We start from the raw sequence: 19840 nt of genomic DNA on the forward strand, positions 1-19840 counted from the left end.
CGAAAAGCCAAACTAGTTAGTTTAGCCTCAGGAAAACAGGAATGAGGAAGTTCAAGTTTATCATTACTCTGTTTACTGTAAAAATAAAAACTTCAGCCAAAAGGGTTGCAGTTTCCTTTGGACAGTGAGTGACAGCCATCTAGTTTAAGTAAAGGAGGAACTGTTGCATCTACACCAAAGAGTGGAGATTTAAGGGTAAACCACCATCTGTGTTCCTGAATTGTACCAGAAAGGGTTTATTTTATGGTTAAATTGTATTCCTTTTCAGTTGAAGGATAAACTCTCTGAGCAAAAGCTCTAAGCTGAGTACTGTATAGAGTTATTCCTGGTCATATCTGATCTGTTACCCTCCCAAAGATGATAGGTCTCCTGCTTCTCTGAATAAGCACGTCTACAATCATCATTGAACCATGGATAGTCCTTCACTCGGTACCTTAGCACACGAGAAGGGATACGCCTATCAATTATGTTGACTAGATTTTCATTCAAAGGGACAACAGGATCAACACTACTCTATAATTGTGACCAATTCACAAGATCATGCAAAATCCAATGCCAGTCTGCTTGAGATTTCATATAAATTTTACAAGAGTATGATACATCAGGGACAGGCTGCTCAGTCTTCACTACTAGGAAATCAAGGGATGATCAGATGTCCCAACTGGAGAACCAACCTTACCAGGGGAGTCAGTGTATACAAGGTCCAAGCAATTATCTGACCTGTGAGTAGCTTATGATACTCACAGCCTGATTCAGAGGCAAAGTCTACAGCTCTTAAGCCATGGCTATCGGTAGGAGAGATAGAACTTAACCACTCCTTATGGTGAGCATTAAAATCACCAGCAAAAGAAGCTTTTCTATCATCTTGTATCTTAACCATCATGGTAAGAAGACAATCGAAGATAGAATCATCCATGTCTGGATTCTGGTAGATCGAACCCAAATTAAAGTTGTTATGCCTGCCACAAACTTTTATTACCTGAATCTCATGACATCCACATTCATAGCAGGACTTATGAGAAACAGGGTACTCAGTCCTAATATACACTACCATTCCCCTGGCCCTAGGGACGGCATCACGTTTCAACATTATTGACTTCTTAAAATGAGTTATAAGGAGCTCAGATGAGTGCCTCATATTAGAAACCAAAGTTTCTGAGCACAAAAGAATATCATACTGTCTGGACGCAACTGTAAGGTCTTGAATATTTGCATAAATACCACGAATAATGCAATACAGAAGACGACATTGACGAAATCTAGGACATACTGGCCCCGGATTTCACTCAATGTCTCCAGACAGCATAAGAATTAATAGTAATAAAAAAGAGACATCATACTTAAAAACTAGATCAACGAGAATTATAACAAAAACAATATGTACAGAATCATAAATAAAGTGATTGATCAAACCCGTAGGCTATTGTAAAATGTCGGAAAAAACTGGTCAACATGGAAGAGCCAATACACCATACCACTTCAACTAAAGGGAGGACAGAAAGGATGGTTTTGAGAAGAAAAATAAATCAGATAAGGAAAAGACAACCTCTTGATAAACCTCCAGGCATTCATAGCCTTTCTATTAAGCCTGCCCAACACATTATTTAAACAAAACAAGAGGAAGAAGAAAAAATAAGATTGAATCGTGTGCCTGAGTGTACCCTCAAGCAAGAGAACTCTAACCCAAGACAGTGGAAGACCATGGTACAGAGCCTATGGTACTACCCAAGACTAGAGAACAATGGTTTAATTTTGGAGTGTCCTTCTAGAATAGCTGCTTACCATAGCTCAAGAGTCTCTTCTACCCTTACGAAGAGGAAAATACACTGAACAATAATAATGTATGCAATATTCACCTTTTAGTATTGTATTTATAATTAAAGACATTGAATTACAATCTTATGCATTGTTTACATTCAAATCAGCTGACCAACCCCGCGTAGTCTGTCGTCAACCTCAATTTTCGAATCAAATAACTCCCTTATTATTAAGGCATGCTAACGAAGGATATTTCATATTTACCGAAAGAAACAATTATTACTTGATCTATCATTTTCCGATTAGCATACAAATTCTAATAGTTTTATTTGAAATGTTTCTCTCATTTTTTTTACTTGTGCTGTGTTGAATTGAATTGCATAATGTTAACCGTAGTTTCATTCATGTTACTGATGTACGCCATTTTATAGTTTTTAGTTTTGAGACTTAGCAAAGAAACAAAGATTTCCTTTATTACAGAGAGAGAGAGAGAGAGAGAGAGAGAGAGAGAGAGAGAATATGAATGATTTGAAGTTTTCTGGTATCCTGTCATCGAATAAGAGAAAACTAAGACTGTAATGAGTTATAAATGCTTTATAAGAAAATTATGATAGATTATAACAAATCGGTGCTTATGTAATATTATATTAGCTATATATAGTAGATGTTTTGAATAAGTTGAGAAATAGTTTACACAATACTCTTTGTTATTGATTTGCTAAGTAACTTGTGTTGTCTCTTGCGCAGTATGTTACTGTATACTCGATAATTTCTTAAACAGAAATACAGCTAATTTTTATAAACTAAAACCTTAAATATCTCGATAATAATTGTTTGTTTTAAATAAACAAACAAAAACAGTGCATTCGATTAATTTTCAACAGCTGATCTCTCTCTCTCTCTCTCTCTCTCTCTCTCTCTCTCTCTCTCTCTCTCTCTCTCTCTCTCTCTCTCTCTCTCTCAATATTCGATTTCTTTTCTGAAGCATTATTGCTTTCTAGAAAATTACGATTATTTAAATAATTAATTGTGCTTTAATAAAACATTTATGTACTTTAGTTTTAAATTTCAGGTGTATTTAATCAATCCACGTATTTTGGGCGCTGAGAGAGAGAGAGAGAGAGAGAGAGAGAGAGAGAGAGAGAGAGAGAGAGAGAGAGAGATTAACTAATGAAAAGTAATTAAATACAATGTTTTTGATTTATTTAAAAGAAACTATTATTATCGAGATATTTAAGGTTTTAATTTGTAAAATAAGCTGTATATCTGTTTAATAAAGTATAGATATACAGTAACATGCTGCCCAAGAGACAACAGATAAGAAGTAGTCATGCTAGCTGTGTAGGCTACAGTCTTCTGAATGAAAACACCTAACATTTGCAGTAAGTACAGTTAAGCTATACTGTAGTAATATTACTGTACATATATTGCAGTAATATACACTGTACTATCAATGAGTATTACTATATAGGAAAAAATTTTGCTATACAGACCACTAGACCAGTAAGGGGATCATGACGACTCGGTAGATTTTACCTGTACTGTAACCTTACTGTGTCCAGTGCGTAGTGTACATGTGTGCAAATGTTCTGTACACTTTCCATATGATTATAAACTTGTAGAAACCAAATTATAACTATTAAGCAGTATCTACAGTGTTAATCATTAGCTCGTGCACCCGTTTGTGGCAGGGGCAGTAACTTTTTACGTTAGGAGCTAGCCCTCCCCCTTGCGTGCGCGAACAGAGTGTCGAAAGACAGTGTCGAAGGACAGAGCGTCGAAGGACAAAGTGTCGAATGGACAAAATGTCGAACAGACAAAATGTCGAACAGACAATGTGTCGAAATTATAAAAATGATAAATGATAAAATATAAATGATAAAAAGAGAGAGAATACAGTATCCATTTAACTAACAACCTAATTAACCTTTAACTATATAATAATGTTTACATTGGTATATCCTTACATATAACTATATAACAATGATAAAATATAAATGATAAAAAGAGAAAGAATACAGTATCCATTTAACTAACGACCTAATTAACCTTTGACTATATAATAATGTTTACATTGGTATATCCTTACATATAACTATATAACAATGTTTACAATGATATATCCTTGCATATAACAATTCTTACATTGTTATATTCTTACATCCATATTCTAGAGAGATAGAGAGAATATATATACGGTATTCAATCTGTGAGAGATTTCTCACCAGTTAACTTCCTTCGAGATTCAAGTTTCAATTAAAATTTCCATTCTACCTAACCTATAATAATGGAAATAATCAAGACTCAAATGGGTGGAAAGAAACTGCTACACGAAGGTTATGCATACGTGATAAAGTGGTTAACGAAAGAATATATTGGGAATGTGAAAAACGAAACTATTGTAACAGCAGAGCAATAACTCAAGGTGAAACAATTTCCAAAACTACTGAGCATTCACACCAGCAAGACAGTTCTCAGATTGATGCTATAAAAGTTATAGATAAGATGAAAATTCATTCCAAACATTCCGAAGAAATTCCATCTTCTATAATAAATCAATGAACAAACGATGTTCCAGTCTCCATAGTTGGAAAGCTTCCAAGAAAGGAATCTCTAGCTCGAACAATTAGGAGAGTTCGAAATTCAACTTTTAGCGGTGAAAACTTAACTGTAACAACGAGGGGAGACCCATTCTTATTATTTGATGAAAATGGCGTAAAAATATATTCAACAACCCAGAATCTCAACACTTTGAGCTCCAATAGAAGATGGTTCTGTGACGGAACTTTCAAGTCGGCCACTAATGGAAATCAACTATACGTATACCATTCATGGTCTTATTGATCAAAACATGACTTTACCCTTAATGTACTGCATTACCGAAAACAAAGATGAGACTACTTATTCCATTATTTTTTAGTTTTTGTCTGCTAAGCAACTAAATCCTATTTCCATTACCGCTGATTTTGAACGCTCGGCCATCAACCAAATGAGAATTATTTTCCCGGAGTCCACAATTTATGGCTGCTTCTTTCACTTCGGGCAGTGTTTGTGGAGAAAAATCCAAGCCCTAGGATTGCAGACATGGTATAACGAGCGTAATAATGCTTTTATTATAAAGCAAATTCAGGCCCTCGCATTTGTTCCCCCCTGTGATGTTTGTGCTCTGTTCAATAAGTTAATTGAGTCTTTTGATGATGAAACCGATGAAACATTAGGAGAATTTTTACAATATTTTGAAGCTACATGGTTTGGAATCGTCCAGAGGGGAAGAAGAAGAAAGCCATTATATGAAATTGCTTGTGGTCAGTTCACGAGAGAGTTGCAAAAGATTTGCCTAGGACCAATAACTCCGTTGAAGGGTGGCATAATGCTTTTCATAGAAGAGTGAAGATTTGCCACCCAACAGAGGACAAACTTTTACGAAAACTTCGTATGGAGCAGGCCAGCACTGAAATTATTCTAGGACAAATTCAACAAGGCCGTGATGTAAAAAGAAAATACAAGAAATATGCTCTCCTTAACCTGAGACTAAAAAGTATTTTTGATACATATGATGTTAATGATGGGTTACAATATCTTCGAGCCATCGCTCACAATCTTTAAATAAATATTGCTACAAGTTTTTTTTAATACATTAATACATTTGTATTTTCATATTTTATGTCTTCTCATAAATAAATTTTTATTGCTTATATTGATGTATGATGTATATTTACGATCCTATATCCATTTTATTTTTTCAAAAGCGCTGAATGACCTTGTAATACCAGTGCTTGGCGTAAGCCTAAATTGAATAATCAACTCAAAAAACATTTATAACTCCTTGTAACCCTCTATCTTCTGGATGACCTTGAAGTCCCATTGCTTGACGTAAGCCTAAAATCAATAATCAAATCCAATCTATCTATCTCTTTTTTTAACTTTTGTCCATTCTACATTTTGTCCAATCGACACTTTGTCCATTCTACACTTTGTCCATTCTACACTTTGTCCATTCGACACTTTGTCCTTCGACCCTCTGTCCTTCGACACTCTGTCCTAATACCCCCCCTTGTGTAACATTTATTCGCGAATTTTTGCTTTTTGCGACTGTGTTTGTAAACTAACTATCGCGAATAATGAGACTTAACTATATATATGTATATATATATATATATACAGTATATATATATATATATATATATATATATATATATATATATATATATATATATATATATATATACATATATATATAGATATAGATATATATATATATATATATATATATATATATACATTATATATATATATATATATATATATATATATATATATATATATATATATATATATATATATATATATATATATATAAAAAATGTGTGTGTATGTGTATATCGGTATACTGTATATCGTGTTTTGAGATTGAAGTCGTAGGTTGCATTTCTAACAGTGCAAGACTAGTCATTGAGATCTTGAGCTTGTTACACACTACACTCCAGATTTTAGTCAGCTAATCCTGCTACCATTAGCAAGCAAGCCCATGTATGTACACTAGTAAGAACTCCTCTGTTCTTTAAGGGATAAAATGCCTTCAAGTTTTGTAACATTTTTATTTTCTTTATTGATTACCCTACCATTTTAATAACCAACAAATAGAAGTTATTTTTACCTCTTACAGTAGCTGATCCTGCTACGTATAGGGAGCAATCCATGTATAGAAAATTCCTGCAGATATTTTTACAGTGTAAGATTAGATAAAATTTTAGAAATACAATAGTTTTTTGTAATATAGATAAAACTCTATAAATTCTTGATATATACACATACAACGTCTCCTTTGGTAGTGAAATCCGATGATTAAATAAAAAAAGAAAAACATATTTTTTTATCTTGATTGTTCAAAGAGAGTGGTTTACAGACCTGAGGCCTCTTCTGTCAGATCTTCTCTGATCGTTACCTTTCAAAAAAGGTCAACTCAAACTACCTTATTTTCATTGTCTGCACCTAAACCATCTCAAGCTGTATCTTACTGCCTGATGACTCTGCTCCAAGCAAGTGGGGTTTTGATGCCTTATATATCCCTCCAAATGTCGATCAACCAGTGCCCAACCCTATACTGTATCAATGATGATCATCAGTCTGTGTTCAGTAATACAAGTCTAGCAGAATATCGGCTACCAAAACCTCTCGAGACTACAGTATCATCAAGGTTTTCTGTTTCCTCAAATATACTAAGAATTCATCTATCTGAGCTTTTAAAGTTTATAGGGCTGTGTTACCTTCTGTGTTTAAGCACACTGGGTTCGATCTGATTAATAGGCCAGAGCTATAAGACAATCAGATAAGGCCGTAGAACAAATTGGATCGACAACAAACTATTTTCTGAGCACAACAACTATTCACTTAAACAAAAAAGATTTTGAAATGTGCCATCTTCAATAAAATTTTGATATGAATCTGTGAGCCCACTGAAGATCCAGCTATAAGGAGGATATTAGTTTAAGACAAGTTATGAAGCAAATGTTTAAACAATGTCAACAAATCACACTAATAAATACTAAAGGAGAAAAGGGTTTCTTCTTGACCCCTCATATTAGGACAAGGAAGTCAATCGTCATCTCTGATCCTGCAGAAGATTTTATTCACCACTTGTAGTTTATATATATGTACCATTCACCGACCATCTTTTCATAAGCATGTGCTGTATTATATCTGCAGAGCTACTTGATATAGCTACAGATGGACTGATATGTGCATTTAAGTTTGTGTCTGTGCATGTTTACAGTTAACTTATTGTATATAATATGTTTTATATTGCTGTATATTTATGAAACATGAATTATTTTTTAAAATTCATTATTCTACTGCAGTACTTTACGTATCTACTTTTGAGGTGGTATGTGGCCGAATACATAGACATAGCATTATTGTATGATGTGATGACTATTATTATGTCAATCAAATATAAAGTAAATAAACTCGTAAGAAATGTGCAGTTTGTTCCTATGCAAATGCAAACCCTAGTCATTTATAAGGGATTGTTCCTAAATTGTTTTACTACAACCAGAAAAAAAAGAATTCTTGGAATGACAATAACATTGTGTGGTTATCAGCTGGTCACCCATGATGCTGGCAAGCACTGAAAAGCTAGTTGCTTTTCTGGTCGTCCTAGAGAACGGACATGCGCAAAAATTGCTCTCCACGCTGTGTTGTGTCTAACCTTTGTGCCTTTTCTTCCTTGTGTGCTTGTGTACGATTATTAGTGGTGCTCAAGGTAGTATGTGTACTTGCCCTAGCCTTGGAGGTCACCCTTGTGGTACTTTCATGAATCGGGCCGAGGTAGATCCTCGTTCCTTGTGTCTGAGTTGCCATGGTAAGCGGTGCTCATATTCTTCAACTTGTGATATTTGCAGGGATTAGCCGCACTCTCAGTGGGAGAATTATGGTGCTCGTTGCAAGAAGAAGGCTAAGAGAAATTCTTCTCTTTCCCCTTCTCTCTTGAGAGCAACAATCGGAAGCCTTCTCTTGCGCTCACGATATTTCCTTCTCAGACCCTTCTTTATCAGAGCTTCCCAAAGCTCTGGTAATCAGTGTCGTTTTGAGCACAGCATGGTTCTATATACTGTACTGTATATGTATTATCTCTTATGGAACATAGTGACCCTGATTTGACCCATAGTAATACAGATCCTTTGGCATCAGTCCTGGTACTGCCATCGTGTGATACTTTACAAGTATTATTAGTACCTGATCATGCTAATGGGAACCAGTCTCCCTCTCCCCCAAGTGTGCTGAGCAGAGGTCAATGTTTTCCCTCTTCAGATCTTTTAGAGGAAGGGGATTTCTCTACTTTACAGCTTCTCTTATTAGAGTGTTAAAGGTTTCTTCTTATATGTCACTGAAAACCCCAAGACACTTGACCAAGGATAAAAGTATTTCTCCCCCAACAGAGGCCGCTCACTTTGAGGGTTCTTACTATTTTCCAGTTTGCTCACATATCAAATCAGACCTTCCTCTTACACTGAAGAGCCCCAAACATTCTTTCTATAGAAGGGGACTACGGATTCTCCAAAGAAGCTTTCTTTTTCAGGTAGTGTCAGTATGTCCACTGCAACGTCCTCTAATTTTGAATTGCAGGTTTGGTCATGCAAACAGTAATATTACTTATAAACAGGTTTAGAAACAAAGTGATCAAGATTTCTACTCATGCTCCAGCTGAACGTTATGCCATACCCTCACACGTCTGCACTATCTGAACGAACTGCCACTTCCTCGTGCATTGTTAGCGGACAGGTGACTATGATTTCGCGGTCTTTGGTTCGTACAGAATTAAATGCCAATGGTGTTTCTGCTGCCCAATGGATCCAACTTTCAGGGACTGAATTTGTTTCTAGGCCTGTAAAAACAGCCAGGAAACAAGAAACTTCATATTTTCTAAGTTTTGACTGGAATAAGGTTGTGGAAGCTTACCTGCCTTTTCCAAGAGTTGCTATGCCCTCAACCTCAAAGGATCAACCTTCCCATCAGAAGTGAAAGTCTGAGGCCCCTCCATATTATTCTGCTCCTAAGCATAAGCACTTACGATGGGACACTCAACAGATGTTTTTCCTCACACATCCAGTTCTGACAGACAAACAAAACTATCGGTTTCTCAGGTTCATTATGACAGACTGTCACAAGTAGAGGTCACGGCCCTCCTCATTCCTTTTCAGATTTTCCAGCTCATTGCTCTTGCGCATGACGAAAGAACAATCAGAGCAAAGTGAAAAATTTCAGACCAATTTTTAAGGTCCTGAATTGGCCCCTGAGGGTATCCAGATCCAGGATACCACCAGGGTATCCTTGCTTGAAATTCCAGCTTCTAGTAGAGAAGTTTCTCACTTTATGAAGTTAATGAACCTTATTAAACACCTGGATGGTCTCTTTGATCCTCCTCGCACCCTAGTAACCAGTAGGCATACAACTATAGACAGTTTTCCATTACTCGATGCAGGTTTAATGTGTCTCTCTCGGTTCAGGAAAGAGATACACTGGATCTTTTAAAGAAACGAGTGTCTGCAACAATGAATTCCTACAATCACGGGATCTTCCAAACTGCCTCCTCCTCCTCTGTCAGAACAGAAAATTTTGTGTGACTTTAGAGGCTCATCCTAGACCTCTCTACCCATAGTTCCAGGTGTGGCTACTCTCACTCCTGGTATTTCAAGTGATAAACTCTCTACCTCCCCTCCACTTTTCTTGCATCAGAAATGTAGGACATGGAGGTGGTGGCTATGTCTTCTTTTCAGGCCAGCTCCTGGCTAGACCACTGGTCAGGAACAGTTTCCTTTTTCATAATTTCAGAGAACATGAGTCATCGTGTTGTCAAGAAGCAATTTGACGAATTGGTACGGTCCGGTGCCAAGGCTTTGGAGTTCTTGCTTCACCAATCTGGTTTAATCTGGGTGAACTGCGTTCTTAATAGGAGAGGTGCAGTTCTGGCCAAATGCAACAAGCAGTTGACTCCCTGGGACACCTTTCTCTTCAGGAACTTTAATATCATTGACCACCTGACACTTTTCACTTCTGCCAAAATATCTGCGGCAGTGGTTAAGTGCTAGAAACCAGTCACTCATTCTTCTTAAGAAGTACTGCAGGCTCTAGATTAATGACTCCACATACTCCACAGTAACCCTCTTCTTTCAAACAGATGCAACAACGTTGCCTGTTACCAGAACCCTCTAGTGCTCAGACTGTCACAAAGCAGAATTAGAACCATTCCTTTTGCCAGAGGGGATATTTTTCCGAGCGCCGGAACAGTGACCGTTGTTGCTGCCATTTATAGAGGGCTGAATCCCCCAAAGCCTTCAAAGTCATTAGACAAGGGGCCAGTTCTTTGGGCAATAGATGTTCTCTGTTCAGGGTATTGTGTCCAATTCACGGACTGGCACCCTCCTATGACTATGACTCTGACGATTCCCTCATTTTATTCATGGGGATCCCGGAGAGACCTACTTTTTTGATGAGGAAGTGTCTCGGATGTTTGCCAAGGACACCATAGAGAAGGTTTTAGACAGGTCTCCAGGGTTTTTCAGCAACATCTTTCTAGTAGAGAAGCTGTCAGGAGGCTGGAGACCTGCTATAGACCTTTCCTACTTAAACCAGTTTGTGCTCCAAACCATGTTAAAGATGGAGGCCCCAAGCACAGTTCTTTAGGCCATCAGGAAGAACGACTTCATGTTGACCATTGGCCTAAAAGATGCCTACTCTCAGGTTCCCATCCATCACAGATCCTGAAAGTTCCTGAGATTCCCTTCCAGAGACAAGAACAACTACTTCAAGGTGTTGTGTTTAGGACTGTCCACAGCACTTCAAATTTTTACTCGTCTGCTCTGGTCTGGTCTCAGCCTGGGCCCACACCAAGGGGATCAAACTGCTGAGGTATCTAGACAATTGGATTCTCTTTGCAGATTCAAAGGTAAAGCTTTAGTCCACAGGGATCTTCTTGATTTTTGCTGAGACGTGGATCCAGTTGAATCTAGAGAAGTCCAATCTCGATCCACAGCGTCATCTTCAGTACTTTGGTTTAGAGTTAGACTCGGACCAAGCTAGAGCATATCCATCAACAGACAAAGTTCTCAGACTCAGATAACTGGCAGCTTCCTTTCTCGAAAGGTAGGCTCTCCTAGCTCATTCTAGGCAGAGAGACTGGTAGTGCCAAGGTGGCCCCATATGGAATGGTACCTGGACTTCTCATGGAAGTTCCAAGAGAAATTCCAGAGACGTCAAACCTCCTATGTCAGCATCACTCAAAAAAAGTTTCACGACGCAGCACCTGCCTGTCTCTTCACATATGGAGGTTGGTTATCCAGCACCTCCTCTGAAAAAGAGGCTTTCAATACCAACTATGAAACAACTTTCAGTATACCTCCATAAGTCCTCCGCAGCAGTCTATCAATCAAAATTCTCACTTTTCTGCAGTCGTGTTTTAGAAGGCATAGTGCTTGACTCAACGCCACCATTCCCATAATTCCAGATTTTCTTGTGTTCCTATGAAGGGATAAATCCCTCTCAGTCACAGTGATGAAAAGCTATTGCTCAGCCTTAAGCCAGCAAATGTATTTCTCCTCTTCATGGGAACTGTCGGCTCTGATTTAAAGCTTCGAGCAGACCTGCTTTCCTTAGGAACTAAAATCCCCATCTTGAAGTGTGATTAAGGTACTAAGGTACCACAAGAGGGCACCTTAAGAACCTATTTATCAGGCTTCTGATATGGATCTTTCCTTGAAGACAGTATCTTTTCTAGCCTTAGGTAGTCTGTTGGCCAGGGCACTAGCCACCCGTTGAGATACTACCGCTAGAGAGTTACGGCATCTTTTGTCTGGCCAGACAGTGCTACATTGGATCCTTCTCTTTGGTTATGATTTATTTTATCTTTGCCTACACATAAACCGAATAGTCTGGCCTATTCTTTACATATTCTCCTCTGTCCTCATACACCTGACAACACTGAGATTACCAAAAAATTCTTCTTCAACCATGGGATTACTGTACTGTAATTGTTCAGTAGCCACTTTCCTCTTGCTACGAGTAGAAGAGACTCTTTAGCTATGATAGCAGCTCTTCTAGGAGGTCACTCCAAAATCAAATCATTGTTCTCTAGTCTTGGGTAGTGCCATAGCCTCTGTACCATGGCCTTCCACTGTCTTGGGTTAGAGTTCTCTTGCTTAAAGGTACACTCGGGCACACTATTCTATCTTATTTCTCTTCCTCTTGTTTTGCTAAAGTTTATATGGTTTATATAGGAGACATTTATTTTAATGTTGGTACTCTTCTTCCAAGATATTTTATTTTCCCTTTTTTCCTTTCCTCACTGGGCTATTTTCCCTGTTGGCCCCAGGGCTTCTAGCATCCTGCTTTTCCAACCAGGGTTGTAGCTTAGCATTTGATAATAATAATAATGATAATAATAATAATAATAATAATAATAATAATAATAATAATAATAGCCTCCTCAAAAAGAATGAACAACCTTCATCGTTTATCTTATCTGATATCATTCTCCAACAAATGGAAGGACCTGTCCTTTACCTCTGTTCCTGAGTTTGTGGCCAAGACCAAGAATCCTTCCAATTTAGGTAACAGATTTGACTCCTTTTCCATCTCAGATATCATAGAGGTAACTGATGATCTGGACAGTCTGTTACTTTTGTTTCGAATAATATCTTGAATGGAAGATTAATATGGATGTCTTAAGAGCTTAAATTCATTATGATATGATTAGTAATATTGTAGTTTTCATTTTATTATTATGTTCTTGTTATGTAAACGCTGGGTCATATAAATGTCAGTAACGTAAATTAATTATGAATTCCGATGAAGATAGTGCACACCATGAAATGTAATGCATTGTGTTCTATTCTGACATAGAAATTTATTGCGGGATAAATCATACTATATTTAAGTTTGGAAGGTTCTCGATGAGGGACGAGACAATTATGAAGGAAGGGATGTTATTTGAAATGAGTGTCACTCCCGAAATTATATTTTTTCTTAGTTAAAAGGGATTTCTTTTAAAAACTTTTTAACAAATAGATAGGAATAATTTTAGTTACTTCCTATATTATTTTGAACGAGGTACGAATCACGTGATGTTATAAAATTTTCTAACCAAAGCCGGTTACTGTATATAAGCGGGAGGCTGATGCAAAATGACGCACAATCTGGTCAGACAACAAGCGAAGAAGTCAACCTTGCCCTTATTCACTCTACAGAATCTTCGTCTATGAAAGATAAGTTTCCCCTTGATTCCTTAAAGTGATTTCACTATTACCTCTGCTCTCAATATGCTCAAAGCTTGATAAGTACTAGAAGTGTTTAAATCTAGTATCATTTTTAAGTGTTAGTCTTTTGGTCCATGTTTAGGTCTAGATAATTATTAGCCGGAAAGATTTAAATTGCTCTTATTGAATGTCCTGTATAATTGATGTTTTTGTCACTCAGTATATCACAAAACCTATCCTTTTAGGTAACCAGCTGTTAACGTCATGTTAAGTGTTAATCTGTTGATCGAAACCAATTGTATAATGCAGTATAGACCAGTGCTCTTGTCTGAAAGCAGCACCAAAGTATTTCCGGAATTGAATACAGTACTGCTATCGAGATAACCTAGATTTATTGAAGGTGAGCGTAGGTCGAAATGTAAACATTAAGATTATAAATCATGAAAACTGTTATATGTAAAGTAAAACCTGCTTGTTATGAATTTATTGCACTAAGTGATATTTCTCTTTAGATATATATTAAAATACAATATATTTTCGTAAGCCATGTGTATGATTTAAATCTTTGTCTTTTTTCTATAACTCTCTTACCACCTTGAGTCTGGTCGTTATTATTCTTAAAACTAATTAAGTCTTAGCCCTAATGACTTAAAAAGCAACCAGAAATAATATAATAACTTTGTCCTGTAAGGGCAGTCTGACATTAGCTGAAGAGAACTGTCCCATTGCCACATATAATACCTGTACCTATGTTATTCTTGAGTAGGAGTCTTAGCAAGAAAAGAATAACCAAAAACACTATCTCGTTTTGGTTGAGGAAAGTTACCCTCAAAGCTTATAATTCCTCTAGAGAAGCGCTGCTTAGGTCCGCTCTTTTGGCTCATGATATACTTGGTGTTGATGCAACTCTAGCATTCCACAAGAACCACTCATTAGCCTAGGTCCTTAGTGTCGTTGTCTGGAGAAGACAAACCACCCTTACGGCTCATTGTCTTAAGGACTGTTCCCATAGATCACCAGACACTTTTTCTCTGGATCCAAAAGTGGCTGCTTAACAGATAGTTTAGGACATACCCTTGCAGAACAACTAACTTTTTCTCGGAATAAGAGGATTTGTGAATGGTATCAATGAGTTCCTTCCTTCCTTACCTCCGCTATGTTATACCTTAACCAGGAGTACATGCTTTGAAGGGACCTTTATACAGGTAATAATTTCCTTGTAACATTTAGTTGTAAATTAAATGAAGTTGCAATGCAATTCCATTTTTCTAAACGATAGTAAACCTTGTCAAGTCAAGGACATCTATTTTACCTTGAGGCAGATATCTAGACCCTGCCTCATACAAACCAGTCTCAGATATCATTAGTGTATAGCTGAGTTAGGGCTAACCAGATGCCTGTAGGACTCTAGAAACTTTCTTCTACCCAAAGAAGACTCCTGTTATAAATGATGAAGGTTTGTATTAGCGTAGGAACAAAATACAAATTTTTAAACAATTTGTATTTTTCTTAGCTATACATACCCGAGTCATTTATTTTAATGTCCCACCTCCAACTCCTCAAATCTTGACTATGATAAGAGTGAACACCTGAGAACCACACAATGTTACCAGCATCCCAAGAATTCTTTCTTTCGGGTCGTAGCCAAACAATGTAGGACTAAATCCTTACAAATGACAGGTTTGTATTATTTAGGGAAAATACAAATGGTTTTAAGAATTTTTAGTATGTACAGAACTTAACTCCATAGATCTGGTTCAAGTTCATGTACAGCAGTATATGTAATGCCATGGTAACTCTCCAGAAAATTTAAAGATATTGTGATATCTTAAGCCATGCCAAGACTAATACAAGCAATAGCAACCAGTTTAAGATAACTTCTTGATCTTTACTCAGATCTAACAAGATAAGAATTAGTAAAGTAAGAGTTATATCAAAAGAAATATCTTAATAAAAAGAAATATTATTTTTGTAGGCTGAAGGGTCCCCTATCATATTTGGGGAAGGCTGCAATGAAGAGAAGCCCATAATTTTGACGTACTATCGTCACTACTATGGCCTTGGAGAACATTATAATTCTGTAGCTGCGTTTACTGGCGATGAAGAGGAAGATGATGAAGAAACTTGATTACTTTTTTGTTAAATAGGAATCTTATTGTTATTGTAAGCTTTCTTGGATGACTGTATGGTAAATAACTTTTACCATCTGAATTTAAAACAGTCATATTTGCAACTTGTTTCAAATATCAAGTAACAGTTTTAGCTTAATATAAAATTGAATCACAATTTGCGTGAATGAAATTACTGATGGTTGATATTCAGTAATCAGCTGTAAACAGAGATTTAAAGGTAATTTTTGAGCCTGTTACTGCCATCATGATGTTTTAGCCTATTTGATATTATAAGAGTTTATGTTACTTGATGTTTGTGCCAAAATTAATTTCAAAAGATTGCATCCTATAAGAGGGTACCACTTACCACATGCCTTGCATGGCAGACCGTTGGTGGTACTCGAGTTCTTTGCGTTATCATTTTTGGCCGAGCTGCCTTTTACGTTTCATCTGTTTCTTTTGGATTCTTCGTACTTAATGCTCAAGTTCACCCTGCTGTAATATTTACTTCTTATATAAGAACACATCTTTTTGGGAAAGTTCAATTTGAAAATATTCATTCTTTAAATGTTCCCCAAACTGGGTTGTAATTTGTGTTGACTTCTCTATAACAATTTTCAGATGGGTCCTTATAATTTTTTATCAATATAGATAAAAAACTGGACAAATTTCAGAATCAAATTCATGTTCTTGGCTGTATTGGTGAAAATTGATTTGATTATACAGTACAATAGTTAAGTCATTTGCAGTGTAAGCAGATTTTTCTAATTTTCATCAGAAGTGTTATTTATTTTTGCCTAACTTGTGAAAATTGTTTGGGGATTTTATTTTCAAGTTATTTGTATACAACTTTACAAATATGGTCTGCATTCTCTGTGATTAAGTATGGTAAATCTTTTATATTTAGACAATAGTGAATATGTATAGTGATCGTATTTTATGCAAACATTATTGTTCTAATTTTAACTACATAAACTGACCTCACCATATAATGTATGTCAGAAAATAGAGCTTTGATTATCATGACTTATTGCTTTAAAGTTACTCTGTATTCTCAAATGATATATATTTGAAAAGCATTCATTACAGTATGACTGTAAAATCTGTAAAACTCACAACACAAATATCTGAGGACATTTTTGGATTATACAATATTGAGCTTTTGTTCCTCTATAAGTGCTAGTTCATTCAAATTGAAAAGAAAAACGAGATGTGTCATATGAAGTTTATTGTGTTCATATAGGGGATAAAGGTTGGTACTAAAACATTTGAAATGCCATTGCTAGCAATGGAATATCATACTACAGATGAGATATGAGGTTTAGTAGCTTGAAAACTTTCTTAGATCTCCAAGTAGAATTATGGTAGGGGATGAGGAACAATGAGTCACAAGTATAGTAGATATGGAGGTAACAGGATGAAGATCACTGGGTACAGAAAACTATGAAAGTCCACAAGACTGAAGAAAGTGAAGAGTAAGTATTTCACATCAACCATTTTTAAAATGAAAATGTGTAAAATTGTTATTAAGGTGGATGTTAGTGATGCAGGGTAAGTCATGGATGCATACCGTGTTTTGAAATATATTCATTTATAAATTAAAAATAATAAAATGTGTGATGTGATGTTGACTTTTTCTTTATTCTGTAAAATCGGGATCTCTTATGCCAGTTTAATTATCTTCCTCTTGTAATATTCCCTCTACATTTTTATTCTATTATGCATTGCTATGAAAATAAACAATTTTGCGAAGGTTGATTTTTAACGTCTTCCTTTTCATTGCAATTGATATCTCTGGTTGGTTACTGTATCCCACAAGTTTCCAGATATTTCAGGGATTTGATAAGTAATAGCACACTACAATATAGCCTACTATATTCATGAAATTCCTCATCACTTCCAAACACTTAGCCAAGCAAAAAAAAAAAAAAATATTATAAGGTAGCTACTAAGTTAAGAGATCTAATTTAAGGAACTAATGTTTGTTTATATAATATTTAAATAACAACCATGACTCTTTGCTGAGGTTGAATGAATAAAGACTACATCCATTTTTTATTCTTTTATTGGAGCATTTCCTTGTGATGTCACATATGACTTTCTACTCTTGCAGTGTGGTAAATTTTCTAGGCTTCAATGTGCCAATGTATGTCAGTGGGAAAGTTCCATAACTGTGTAAATGAGGTGGACATTGTAAATTCTTACACTTACACAGCTCTTTCGAGTACAAGTTAGATTTTGCAGAAAGATGATGATAGTATGATTGGCTGTCCAGGTTTTGTAAGGTATGTTTGGGTGAAGGAAAGACTACAAATGAATTAGTTGTATAAAGACTAAGGTGATATGAGTAAGCAAGACTTATAGAGGCTTAGCATTACTTAGTAGATTGTTTGGTAGACCTTTGATAGAGAAAGTAAAACAGGTAACAGAAACAGGACACAAAGACCGGGAATAGGGTGATGGTGAAAATTACAATGACATCACAGGACAAAGGAATATTTATTTACTTGACGCCAGTGTTTCTTTCAAATAAAATCCTCCCCCAACGATTTTAGTTACTCAAAACTTGCCATGGTTTTCAGCTCAAAATTTAGGTACTTTATCGTCAATGATAAATTCACGCTTACAGTCATTGCAGATCATTTGGAGGAAACTTGTAAATTACCATCAAAGTATGAAAAGGTTTGATTATTGCAGGGAAAAGTTGAAACACTCCCTTTAATACAGATATATAAAACTGACAAATTCTAGTTCCATATACATAGTTATACCGTTTTGATTTAGAATAAGACATGAACCTGAATACTGTAATTAATGCTTGGTAAGTTGAAAGAAAGAATATGACTTGTTTTAGGTTAATGAATGAATCTCTAAATGCCCAAATAAATAATGTAATAAAAACTGCTGGTTATCATCTAAGAAATATTGTGTTTATGAAAAAGTACCTGGACGAAAATCCTGTAAAGAAACTTGTGATAAACTGTGTTATTACCAGGACTGACTACTGCAACTCTTTCTACTACAATTTACCAAAAGTGCAACTTAAGAAATTACAAAACATAGTAAACAGAGGAGCAAGACTGATAAAAGGTGTCCCATCTAGAGAAAGGATCACCCCTACTCTAACCAATTTACACTGGCTGCCGATTAAGGCGAGAATTGAATTTAAAATATGTACAATAACCCACCAAGTTATCAGAACCGGGCGTCCAAAATACTTAAAAGAATTGCGACACATTGCGCAGCCAACAAATTGTGTCGACACGAGAATTGTTACAGATGGCTTCAAACTGTTGGAACCTAGATATATGTCTACTTTAGGCTCCAGAGCCTTTAAATATGCGGCCCCAAGATTATATAATAAGCTCCCACGAAACATTCGAATGATTGAAGACATTAAGGCTTTCAAGAGGAAACTGAAGACTTTCTTATTTCATGAGTCTTTTGACAGTGACGATTTAACAGTAAATGAACAATATGTGATATAAAATGTTAAATACTCTGAACGAACAAGGTAAAACGACAGTGGAGGTCCTGTGGAGAGTGGGGTTCCCCTGCTGTATGGGACTGGAAAAGCAGCCATCAAAGTGAAGTAAAGTAAGTAAACCATAGAGAGTTTAGAGTAATGTTTACATTTATTTAAAAACAAAAGGAAGTACAACAGTTAAGTTAATAGGACTTGAGAACAGGTAAATGATAGTTGATCATCACAACACTTGACAGGAAAAATAAAATAACTATATTTGGGCACAAGGTTAAGGGTACCACTCCTAGACCACACAGCTTCAGTAACTGACCCAGTGAGTCATGTGCACACCTCTTTAACCTCGTGATTACACAGAATCCCAAAGATATTTGTAGGGCATTTGATTATTACATAAAGTTCAAAAGTTTATAGACTCCTCATATACTATATGATGTAACTTCCTCCGATCTCCTCCCGTAATGCATGAATTGACAACATTAAGAGATCGCAGTCTCAGCCGAGTGTTCACTGATTAACTGCCATTATATATGTGATGGCTGCTCTTGTCGCACCTTCATGAGTCAGGTTGATGTTGATCTGGATCCTTTCTGCCCCTCATGCTGTGGTAAATAATACTCTGTGAAATCTCCATGTGAGTATTGTAGATAAGTGGCCATCCTCCCAGTGGGATAGTTATCGTTCTCAGTGCAGGAAACAAACTAAGAGAAATGTCTCGCCCTCCTTGTCTTCTTCCA

General features: G+C 36.2%; 1 protein-coding gene across 1 annotated transcript in view; it reads left to right on the plus strand.

The window, feature by feature from the left end:
• The window catches only part of LOC137620788 (deubiquitinase OTUD6B-like), a 177538-nt gene extending 160294 nt beyond the window's left edge, over positions 1-17244 (plus strand). The window contains exon 8 of the mRNA XM_068351218.1: positions 15484-17244. Coding sequence (XP_068207319.1) covers positions 15484-15636 — 153 coding nt within the window. The 3' untranslated portion in view covers positions 15637-17244. The remainder of the gene's footprint in view (positions 1-15483) is intronic.
• The last annotated feature ends 2596 nt before the right edge of the window (positions 17245-19840 follow it).

The sequence above is a fragment of the Palaemon carinicauda genome, chromosome 27, assembly GCF_036898095.1.
Source record: "Palaemon carinicauda isolate YSFRI2023 chromosome 27, ASM3689809v2, whole genome shotgun sequence".
Lineage (NCBI taxonomy): Eukaryota > Metazoa > Arthropoda > Malacostraca > Decapoda > Palaemonidae > Palaemon > Palaemon carinicauda.